The sequence below is a fragment of the Dendrobates tinctorius genome, unplaced genomic scaffold, assembly GCF_039654945.1.
Source record: "Dendrobates tinctorius isolate UK_male_01 unplaced genomic scaffold, ASM3965494v1 ptg000250l, whole genome shotgun sequence".
In the NCBI taxonomy this organism is placed as follows: Eukaryota; Metazoa; Chordata; class Amphibia; order Anura; family Dendrobatidae; genus Dendrobates; species Dendrobates tinctorius.
Genome location: NW_027361917.1, coordinates 49,637,955 through 49,650,484, shown reverse-complemented (window position 1 = coordinate 49,650,484; position 12,530 = coordinate 49,637,955). Strand labels below are relative to the sequence as shown.

At 40.9% G+C, this 12,530-nt stretch overlaps 1 protein-coding gene across 3 annotated transcripts in view; it reads right to left on the bottom strand.

Moving 5' to 3' along the window:
* Positions 1–12,530, bottom strand: part of STXBP5 (syntaxin binding protein 5) — a 492,483-nt gene that overhangs the window by 180,433 nt on the left and 299,520 nt on the right. For all 3 annotated transcript variants that reach the window (XM_073557677.1, XM_073557678.1, XM_073557679.1), the window contains exon 9: positions 2,320–2,398. In XM_073557677.1, the coding sequence (XP_073413778.1) occupies positions 2,320–2,398 (79 nt within the window). The remainder of the gene's footprint in view (positions 1–2,319; positions 2,399–12,530) is intronic.

Here is a 12,530-nt window from a genome sequence, read left to right as displayed (position 1 = left end):
AGCTAAGAAAAACGAGTGGCCATCATTACTTTAAGAAATGAAGGTCAGTCAGACCGAAAAATTGGGAAAACTTTGAACGTGTCACGAAGTGCAGTGGCAAAAACCATCAAGCGCTACAAAGAAACTGGCTCACATGAGGACCGCCACAGGAAAGGAAGACCAAGAGTCACCTCTGCTGCGGAGGATAAGTTCATCCGAGTCACCAGCCTCAGAAATCGCAGGTTAACAGCAGCTCAGATTAGAGACCAGGTCAATGCCACACAGAGTTCTAGCAGCAGACACATCTCTACAACAACTATTAAGAGGAGACTGTGCAGCAGGCCTTCATGGTAAAATAGCTGCTAGGAAACCAATGCTAAGGACAGGCAACAAACAGAAGAGACTTGTTTGGGCTAAAGAACACAAGGAATGGACATTAGACCAGTGGAAATCTGTGCTTTGGTCTGATGAGTCCAAATTTGAGATCTTTGGTTCCAACCACCGTGTCTTCGTACGACGCAGAAAAGGTGAACGGATGGACTCTACATGCCTGGTTCCCACCGTGAAGCATGGAGGAGGAGGTGTGATGGTGCTTTGCTGGTGACACTGTTGGGGATTTATTCAAAATTGAAGGCATACTGAACCAGCACGGCTACCACAGCATCTTGCAGCGGCATGCTATTCCATCCGGTTTGCGTTTAGTTGGACCATCATTTATTTTTCAGCAGGACAATGACCCCAAACACACCTCCAGGCTGTGTAAGGGCTATTTGACCAAGAGGGAGAGTGATGGGGTGCTACGCCAGATGACCTGGCCTCCACAGTCACCAGACCTGAACCCAATCGAGATGGTTTGGGGTGAGCTGGACCGCAGAGTGAAGGCAAAATGGCCAACAAATGCTAAGCATCTCTGGGAACTCCTTCAAGACTGTTGGAAGACCATTTCCAGTGACTACCTCTTGAAGCTCATCAACAGAATGCCAAGAGTGTGCAAAGCAGTAATCAAAGCAAAAGGTGACTACTTTGAAGAACCTAGAATATAAGACATTTTCAGTTGTTTCACACTTTTTTGTTAATTATATAATTAAACATGTGTTAATTCATATTTTTGATGCCTTCAGAGTGAATCTACAGTTTTCATAGTCATGAAAATAAAGAAAAGAAAACTCTTTGAATGAGGTGTGTCCAAACTTTTGGTCTGTACTGTATATATGTAATCGATATTACATAGTGTATTACATATTTACAGTTTATTACAGTTTTTTGTGTTCTAAAGTTGTAGTCCAATAAATATATATTATGTTCTAAATATCTTGATTATTGGATTATAAAAATGATTAAATGTCTGATGTTCACATTGTACTACAATACATTTTTCACGTAAATATGAGCAATATATGTGGGAGTCGGAGTCGTCGAGTCAGAGTCGGTGTAAGGGAAAATTGAGGAGTTGGAGTCGCAGGTTTGGCTTACCGACTCTACAGCCCTGCTTGTCATACCAAAATAGAACTTTTTAGGCTAAATGCAAAATGCAATGTGTTGTGAAAAACTAACACTATACACCATGAAAACACCATCCTCACTGTCAAACATGGTGATGGCAGCATCATTCTGTAGGGATGTTTTTATTGAGCAGGAAAAGGGAAGCTAGTTAGAGTTGATGGAAAGATGGAGCTCAATACAGGGCAAACTTAGGTTTTTACTCCATTAGAGGCTGCAAAACACTTCAGACTGGGGCACAGGTTCACCTTCCAACAGGACAACGGCTCTAAACATACTGTCTGAGCTACAATTGAATAGTTTAGAACAAAGCATATTCAGGTGTTTGAATGACCAAATCTGTTTGAGAATCTGGAAGAAGAGAGTCTGAACACCAATTTTCAATTCTTACCACAATCTCAATGAGCTAGATTAAGTTTGCAATAAAATAAAGGAAAATTTCACCCTCTAGATATGCAAAACTGGTATAGAAATACCCCAATAAACTTGCAGCAGTTATTGCAGGAAAAGGTGGTCCTACAAAGTAGAGATTCAGTAGAGCTGACTACAAAGGCACATCACAAAGTATATTTTTAAAATATTTAGATAAGCAAAAACATTTAAGTATGTGGGCGCAAAGTGAAAAGAAATAGAACTTTTTTTGTGTCAGGAAAGCGCAGCTTCTGATATTTTCATATACTGCACGCAATCACAAAAAATGTTTACAACATAGTAGATTTAAAAAACAACAACAAAAGTGTAAAGGAAATATATGCAATTGTATGGTATGCTCAGACACGATGTGAACAAAGTCTTACTGCATTCTGAGTTAAATATTCAGATTGTTAATGGTTTGCTCACCCATTTCTTGTTGTTTTATACTCCACTTTTAAAATAGGCTTGCACGGTTCTGGTTTCTTTCCATCCTTTATCTGTTTACCTAGGATACAAATACGACGTTCATATTAAATGTATTTTATAGTGCAGTAGGCTTACACTGAAAAGCAAATTATCGCTTCTGTAGCTAAGTAACACAAATATTACAATATTCTCCTTGTGAATAAACAATGTACATTATTACTTTGAAGTACAGTCATGACATTTGCCTGTGCTGACGTCAGCTCATGAGGCATCCATTATACAATACCTATAGGACAAAGTTGCCAACTGATGTCCCATGAGCGGAAATATATCACAATTTTTTCAATATTTTGATAGCTGCAGGAAGTTGTACTTTATTTTTAAATTGAAGAAAATACCACTTATAATTCTTTTATTCCATTACTTGTGATGTGTATGAAGCACATTCCTCACGTTGTCATATATTCCCACTAATGAGTAAGGAAGTATAATAGAATAAGGTAACAAGGCGGCTGATGAAAACCATATAAACATAAGCATTAAATACAATGCAAGTGGAGAAATATAAACCCACCAAAAGACTGTCTAATAGCATAGAAATAACAGCAGAGTAGGCAGCCCCTACAGGTTAATACTTGAAAGAATTAAAAATACATTTTTAGAGTTGACACTATGAACATTCATTTTCAGCTTAGAGACTGTTCATTGTTTTAGTAGTGGGTTGGAGACAATGTTCAGGACTTGCAGCTAAATCCCCAAAAAATACATTTCAGATGTGCCCCTAATTGAGCCACTGAATAAGAAACACCGCGCCTACAGTAGGAACACCGCGCCTACAGTAGGAACACCGCGCCTACAGTAGGAACACTGCGCCTACAGTAGGAACACCGCGCCTACAGTAGGAACACAGCGCCTACAGAAGGAACACCGCGCCTACAGTAGGAACACCCTACATTGATCTTGTCCTGGTCTGAAATCATATACAATGATAAAAAATGCAAATGAAGCTCAGCGTTTCCTTATGCCTTATTCAGACGGCCGATTTTCATGTATGAAAGCTATCACATATCCGTGATTTTTTGCTGGCTCAGAGGTCCATGGAAAACCATGGCGATATGACCGATTTTGATCCGAGGGTCAGATCAAAATCTGCATTGGAAGTCAATGGGTCTGTGAAAATAGTCTTCACATACAAGAAAAACAGATGACACTCGGACCACACACTGATCAAAGTCTCATCCATCCATTTTTCTCATACGTGGAAAAATCGAATGTGTGAATGAACCTTTAGTCAACTCAATTATACCATCATGTTCGAAAAACCCATTTTCAGGAACTCAGATGAAAGTCTCAGATGGGGACAAGAATGCAGAGTGAACTATTCATTGAGTGCTGCTAATCAGGTTTAAACAGCTTTTCATAATGCGGAAACATCCAGATTATTCAAGCTTTTTCGATTATTTCATTTACCTGTAGAAATCCTACAAATAGATTAGAGAAATGCGATGGTTACACAATTCCTGTTTCAGAGTGAATCTCACAATCTGTGAAATGGAAAACCTCTGATCTTTGCCGAACTACTACTTATAGGTTCTGTGCGCTGTTACAGATAGCAGGTATGGAAAAACTAATAGACGTGGTTACAAACAATGGATCGGTCACTAACAGCGCTCGTGTAATTTCACATACTGTTCGGACACAGACGAGCAGCCACCAATTATAACACGACCAGTGCCAACAGGCAGGCTATTATCAAACTGTGCCATGAATACAATCTACTAGTCCCTTCCACGCAGGCCATGTTCTTCTGTGTTACTGACCAGAGCCCTTTGCATTATTAGTCCTTTGCATGACTTAAGTACATTTCCATTTAAACGATATCTTGTCATTTGGCAATCAGCTGCACAGCTTCTCGGTAACCTCGGTGAGGCAGGAGCTGATAATGCGCTTTTCACATGACATGCCTGCTGTTGCCATGGGGATGCTTATTTCCCACAATCTTATTGGAATCGTAAACAAGCATCTATTGCCTGGAAACGTGCGGCCAGATTCCAACACTAAGACTTGGTGACAGAAGTGGTGCACACTGGCGCGGTGTATACTGCACCGAATTCCCACCTGGAATCACTGTAAGCACCACCTCTGTGGTAAAGCACGACCAAGATATTAAATGAACACACAACTACTGTATATATTGATTCTGTATAAAAACACTGACATATAGTGCTGCACTTCTGTAGGAAAATCATGATTCATTCTACAAAAATCAGATCTTTAAAGGGAATATGTCACCACATTTGACCTATGTAAACTATTAATATGGGCATACAGGTAATAGACTGCTGAAAAACATCCTCCCTGTGTGTCTCATATCAGATACCTTGTTATGGAGAAATCATCTTTTATCACTTTATGTAAAGTACCTCTTCCAGGCTATGGTAAGGAAGCTGCCTAGAAGATAACTCTGCCTCCAGAGCTTATTTTACATGAAATGAAAGATACCGGTGTGAGACAAGTAACCAACACAGAACAGGAGAAATTAAATTAACTGTCTTCTTGCGAAAACACATTATTGCAGCTCTCTGAGCTCTGCTGCATTGTAACAATATTATAACACTGTCTGCCTATGAGATGGAAGCTGAAGGGGAGAGGAACCTGCAAATGGATCAGTTATAAATCACACACAGCTCTGCAGTGAGATCAGGAGAGCGGCCATTACACATCACACTGGTAACTCTCCTTTCTTGTAAAGGGGGGCAAAGTTATCAAGGAAACATCCTCCTCATAGCCTGGAAGAGGTCATTTACATAAGTGATAAAAGAGGATCTCCCAGCAACAAGGCATCTGATATGAGACACAGGAATGTTCTTTTTTGACAGCATTCTGTAGCCTGTATGCCCATATTAATAGTTTAGATGGGTCAAATGTACTGACAGATTTCCTTTAAAAGGGGTTTCCCACCAACAAAGTCCATTTCAGTCAATAGATCTCAGAATAAAATAGGATGTGTTAAAAAAAAAAAAAGTTTCTGCACTGATATAATCCTATAAATGCAAATTCCTAAAAAGGTTAAGCCCCAATAAATAGTAATCCTCACAAACAGATTATAAAACACAACCTTTAATTCATTGTGCTAAAAGATGCAAACTAATTTAGGGTATGAATAAAATAAAATTAATGATCTTTAGATTGATAGAGTAGCAATTGGTTATCACCGGAATTTTGGATAAAACCCTGGGGAGTGTCATACAAGGATAGAGAAGCCAAAACGATAGGTTTATACCCAACACCAGGCACATGTCCTTCCCTTCTCCCTCGAAATATTTCACTGAATACAGTGCGTCATCTGTGGATGGGATAGTGGCCTCAATGGCAGACATGCCCACTGTATGTAACATTGTATTGGAAAACATCACATCCTGTTTAATTATCAGTGCATGCACATGATCGTGACATGCATATTTTTACGGCAAATCATAGTAGTAGCTAAGGGTATCAGAATCGATTTACTAATAGCATTACTGCCGTGCTCGGTGCCTGCAAATGAGGGCCAGATACATCCTAGGTATATATGAGGGTGACGAGAAACTCGTCGACTGGGCAAAAGATGAGTAGCCTACAGAGCATCATGAGGATATGTCATTGCCATTGGTCAGCGTTACCAACAATTGGATCTATGGTCGTCCATGGTCAGCGCCATAGCGATGCGTCCCTTGCTATTTAGTACCTACACCAAAAGGGGATATTGCGTGTCATCCAATAAGATTTCACTATATTCACCCCATTGATACAATGCTGTAATGTCTGTATAGACTTTCTCTCCTGGCCAGCAGCTGAGATTTATCAGGCCGTGTTCCTGTACGGTCAGGTGTAAGCGCCCTTCTGACTACCTTTGCTTCTCAGAGACTTTGCCTTTCTAACATGATCTTTTTGTACAAGGTCATTATTTAATTGAAAAGTGACCCTCCAATTTCATTAACAACCTCAGTTTCTCATTAGTATTAGTAGATTTCTTGCTGCATTGAATTTCTAAAGGAGTTACAGTAATTTTTTCAAATGTAATTAAAAAGGTCCACCCTTCATCTTCTGATCCGAGCCCTACGTTCTGTTGTACATAAAATCTAGCTATAGGAAATTTCCCAATCGCTGCATTCTTGTTAACATTTTACGCAGCATCCCAACTCTTTGGAATTGGGGCTGTAGGAGGGGCTATACATGACAGGACATGACTGGAAGGCAATTTATACTGTGTGAATGGTGTAAGCCTTTATATGGACAAGTAAACGGATACAATGTTTAGAACTTTTGACCTTCAGGCTCCATATTTCACCATCCACTACTGCTTCGATCAGGAGACTACCATCATTTTATAAACAATCATCTTGGCTAACTCATACGTAAATTTTACTTACAACTATTTAGCATATGATGAAAACAATATCACTAGAACAGATTTCAAAATTATGAAAAACAATCAAAGTCAAGGCCTTATACCATTAGGTTTACAGGCCTGATATATTATAGACACTCCTTATATTAAACTTGAGACACCAAAAACAAGGAGTAAAAAGTCCATTTAAAAATTAGTACATAGCTTTATTCACAAAATGCACAGTCCCCCGAGGAAGCCCATGTGAAACGCGCATTGGGGCTGCTGACTGACTCATCCTGGAGTTAGATCCATGGGTAAGAACTCTGATTAAATCATGTGCTGCATCCTGAACTCATGCATTGTTAAACTGGTTGGGAAATTCCCTTATAAACGATTTCCCTGATGATGTGAGTCACAGAAATTAAATCAATAGTACTTTTTCCAGTGATAATAAGCATTGTGCTGGGACTATATTAAATGCTGAAGCACTGACACTTTATTAATGCCATTTCTTATCATTACAATACCTTTTCATGGTTCATTTCCCATGTCCACCATACTTTTTGCAGGATGAGCTAGCCTTCTACCACTTGCGGCATTTACTTGACCTTTTCTTTTGTGTATAAATGTATGTATTCACATACCTGTATTGGAATATTTATTGAATAAAGCTATGCAGTAATTTTTAAATGGACTTTTTATACCTCGTTTTTTGGTGTCTCATATTTAGCATATGATTAGTTATGAAGCTTCCTATATCACTGCATTGTTACTGTTTTGCTCCTGGTGGTGGAAAAAAAATATTTTTTTTCCTATATACTACAAAATACAACCTGTTCTCACATTCCCCAATAGCTCAGTGTGTTATTAGGTTGATGTCCAAGCATCAAAAGGTCACTGGTTCAAATTGAAGAACAACCTGTCATGATGTTGGACTGGCCCTGCGTGACGCAACCCGATGATCGGTCGGTCACCAAACAACAAGACAAATCAAGGGGACACCGGGGACACAATTACAATGGTGGGCCCTGCAATAGGGTACGGGGAAAGGGACAACTCCTGCACTCTCCTGAGGCTGTGTCCTGGACTATCCTGATGTCCCTATACGGCTTCTTTCAAACCGTCGCTGACCAGGATACCTCAGCCCCTACTTGCCCTCCACCTATCCCTCACTAGGGAATTGGCTAGTGCGGACACTGGTCCCACCGCTGCACTAATACAACACCAAGGAAAGAAAACAGACAGGGAAAAAAACAAACACTTAGCTTCCTCTGCTGCCATGCACCAGACAGCAGAGTAAGGTACCCGAATACTGCTTTCAGCAGAAACACCACAGCTCCAGCTAGGCTGCAAACAGCACTGCTCCAGATAGCTCCTCTCTTCAGAAAGGTTGGTTTGCAAATGACCTGTATCACCAACAGTGAGCTGCAGCACCTGGTGACCTTCTAAAAGGAAGGTGAGAGTGGTCAACCACCAGTAGATTCAGACTAACAAAACATGTAGTAATACCAGCGGCCACTGGGGGGAAAAACCCACCAGAAGACTAACTAAAGTTGTAGTAACACCAGCAGCCACCAGGGGGAAAAACTGACATTAACCCCCAGAGGCCAAAAAGGAAAAAAGTTTAAATGTGAGCAGCCCAAACTGACACAGATCCAAAAATGGATTGTGACACAACCATGAAGAAGATATCCCAAGAAAATATAAACATCATCATCCAGCTCATTGTCAGTGGTGTCTTGGCCAAGAAACTTGCCAGACTGCATCATAAGAGTGCCATGACAGTTGGCAGAATACGAAATTAAGTTTGTCCAACTGTTCCAAAGTCAAGAGGTGGACATCCAGGCAAAACATTGTCATCAAAAAGTCAGCTCATAACAAAGTCTATCAGTTCTGGAGTGACAAATACACCAGTGGAGGTGGCTCATATGCTTCATAATAACGAGATCACAGGCACCCATGCAGGCATCATGCATCGCACATTACACTAGTCAGGAATGGTGGCCTGAAAAAGGTGAAGAAGCCTTGACTTCAAAATAGTCATAAGAAGAGTTGTCCCTAGTTTTCAAAAAAGTATGCAAAGTGGACAGTAGAACATTAGAAATGGGTGATTTGGAGCGAGGAGACGAAAGTCAATAGAGTTGGCTCTGGTGCAAATGGGTCTGGAAGAAACAAGGGGAAAGGGGGCTAAAGGATCGAGAAATTGAAGGAACTGTCAAGTTTGGTGAAGGAAGCCTGATGATCGGGACTGTTTCATATCCAAAGGAGTTGTTGACTTGACCAGAATTGATGGTGGTCTCAATGCTGACCTATATGTGAGTATCCTACAGGACCAGTTACTTTCTACATTCGAGTACAATGGGTATGAAAAAGACGACAGTGTTCCAGCATATGCTAAATAGTTGTTAGTCAAATTCATGTATGCGATAAACAACAAGTTGGTCTATAAAATGACTGTAGACTCACGTTCGAAGCAGTAGTGGATGGTCAGGTATGGATCCTGAAAGCTAAACGTTCAAAACCTTGTTACCCATTTGCTCGTCACTGTACCAAGTCATTAAAGAGGCTGCCAGTGGGCTTAAAGAAGAAGCGAGTCACCGAGAACCTGAGTGGTGCAGAGTAGGGATATCTAACACTAGCAGCTTGTACAATCTACAGGAGACCAGGGGATCCAAACTGCAAGAATGATGTTTTGCAGCAAGGCCTGTGTGTTTTCACAGTATCTAAAAAGAGGCAGTCTGTGGGAGACTGCTAGAATTTAGGAATGCTAGCACTAAGGCTATGTGCACACGTATACAGAAAATTTCTGCATGAAAACAGCACTCCTTCCCAGAAAACACGCGTTTTTTTCTGTGCGGTTTTTGCTCAAAAAGAGTGCGTTTATGCCTTTTTATTCCGGGCATCCCCAGACACACAGAAAATAGCAAGAAATGTGGAATTTTCCGCAAAATTAATGAGCATGCTGTGTTTTTTTCGCAGAAAAAAACGCATCAATATGCACAGAAAGTCCGGAATTCATTAAAATGAATGGGAAGCTTCTTAAGCCTTTTTTATGCGTTTTATTTGGTAAAAACTCGGAAAAAAAAACACGAAAAAAACGCAACGTGTGAACACAGCCTAAGAGATTTTGAGTTGGACAGAGGACAGGTCAGCAACTTTCTGCTTTTGACCTACAAAGGAGACAGTTAATTCTAGTCCTGTAAAAAGAGAATACTGCTATAAAGGAGAGGTGCAGTGTTATCTCACTAGGTTCTTCAAAGAGAAAACCATCCTTCTGTGCAAAGTGAAGTTCACGTCCCTGTGCACACGGTGTGGTTTCTACTGCGGATCCCCAGCGGATTTGCTGCTGCGGATCTGCAGCAGAACTGCAGATGATGTACACAGTACCATTGTAGCCTATGAAAAAAAAAAAAACGATGTGCACACGCTGCGGATTTTTCCGTGCGGTAAAAAAAAAGCAGAATGTCACTTCTTTTGTGCAGTTTTGCTGCAGTTTTCCACCTGTTCCATTCTACAAATCCACAGGTGGAAAACCGCAGTGGAAAACCGCACAAAAACCGCAGTAAAAACGTTTAAAAATCTTGTACAGAATGCCCCCCATGCATTCCTATGGCATTCCGCACATGCTGTGCTAATGCTGCGCTTTTTTCCCGCGGCGGAATCGCATCGCGGAAAAAATCGCAGCATGCTCATTCTTTTGTGCGGAATCGCAAAGAATTGCCGCGATTCCGCACCCGTAGGAATGCATGAGAATCGCTTACTTCCCGCATGTGGCTATGCCCACCATGCGGGAAGTTAAGCGTCTCATGTGCGGTTGGTACCCACGGTGTGGAGGAGAGGAGACTGTCCTCCAGGCCCTGGGTACCATACCCCTGTAAAAAAAAGAATAAAAAATAAAAAATCGGGGTATATTTACCTTCCGACGTTCCGCGCTGCATTTCCGGGCCTCAGCGTTCCCAGTAATGCCTTGCGGCAAGGTCCTGTGATGATGTAGTCTCGCGTGACTCTAGCGGTCTCGCGAGATCGCTATAGTAACGCGAGACCAACGTCATCACAGGTCTCGCAAGGCATCGCTGGGAACGCTGAGGCCCGGGAATGCAGCGCAAGACGTCGGAAGGTAAATATGCCCCAATTTTTTATTTTTTTTTATCATTTTTAACATTCTATCTTTTACTATTGATGCCGCATAGGCGGCCTCAATAGTAAAAAGCTGTTCACACTTGTCAAACACTATGTTTGACGAGTGTGACCAACCTGTCAATCACTTTCCAAACGATGCTTCAAATCGCTTGGAAAGTGCTTGAGAAAATCGCGGCAAAATCGCGGTAAAATCGCTGTGAAATCGCGCAGAAAAAAAATGCGCGATTTCTGGGAAGGAGTCCGGTTTTCACTGTGCTTTTTAAAACGCTACGTGGGCCCATAGCCTAAAAAAGGAAATAAAAAACTGGAGTATGAACTGAGAAAGTAAGTTAATGTGTATGCACAATGTAAGTGCATATTAACACATGACCATTAGGCCTGTTTCACACTTCCGTTTTTTCAAATCCGTCAAAATCCGTTGTTTTCCGTAAAAAAACGGATCCGCCATTTTTTGCAGGATCCGTTTTTTTTGTCCCATAGACTTCCATTACGGTTACCGCGGATCCGTCAAAAAAACGGATCCGTTTTTAAAAAAACGGATCCGTTTGCATCAGTTTCCGTCAAAAAAACGGAAACGGATCCGTTTGGCGGACACAAAAACGGAAGTGTGAAACAGGCCTTAACCAGAGAAAACAAAAAACACAAATATTCTAAACTAAAAATTAAAAAAAAAACTGCAAATAATGCATAAAGGTAATAATAATATATGGGTGTGACCACCCTCTTTCTGAGCTGGGAAAGCCATCCAGTCTGGCCTAAGCTGTTACTAGTGGTTTAGTCGCTCGATCCTTGTTCACATTCACGTCACTTCGCAAGTGAAAAGGTTTTAAATACTAGAGTAGGACTGTCCCACAAGGGTTGCCGTGATGTGGCAGGATGGCTTGCACATTATTTTGATCAAAATTATGTTTACTAAATACCCTTATTATTATTATTACCTTTATGCATTATTTGCAGTTTTTTTTTTATTTTTAGTTCAGGTAATTTGTGTTTTTTGCTTTTTGTTTCCTCAAGCTTAAAAAAGGAACTACTTTCAACACATTGCAAAAAATCAATAGTACATGCAAATAAGAAAATTTGTGATATGCTATTAAAATAAATCTGCTTCTTTCCCCATTTATCAGATAGTTCTTAGGCTATGTGCACACGTATGCAGAAAATTTCTGCATGAAAACCGGACTCCTTCCCAGAAAACGTGCGTTTTTTTCCGCGCGTTTATGCAGTTTTTTCCGGAGCGGTCCCAGCCTCATAGAAAATAGCTAGAAATGCGGAATGTTCCTACGAAATTAATGAGCATGCAGAATTTTTTCCGCGATGCTTTTTTTTCGCGGAAACCCTCCCCCATCAATATGCACAAAAAGTGCAGAATTCATTAAAATGAATGGGAAGCTTCTTTTAAGCGTTGTGAGGTAGCGCTGTCATTCAATTAGGGGATCCTCGCTAGGCAGCGAACAAAACACATCCGGCACCGTGTTTTCATAAATCATAACATAGTCCATGCGGTTTATTCCTCCATGATAAACGGCATATAACAGCATAGCATCCATTATAGCTTCACTCTGGTAGCAATGTCCAGTACGCAGGCTTTTCAGCCTCACAGTTATATCTCACCCCGTCAGGGTTCTCTCATGGCTGCTTCTCCATACTGCAGACATTCATTCCATCCAGGGAACTCTCAGGCACTTGCAGCCATTACTCA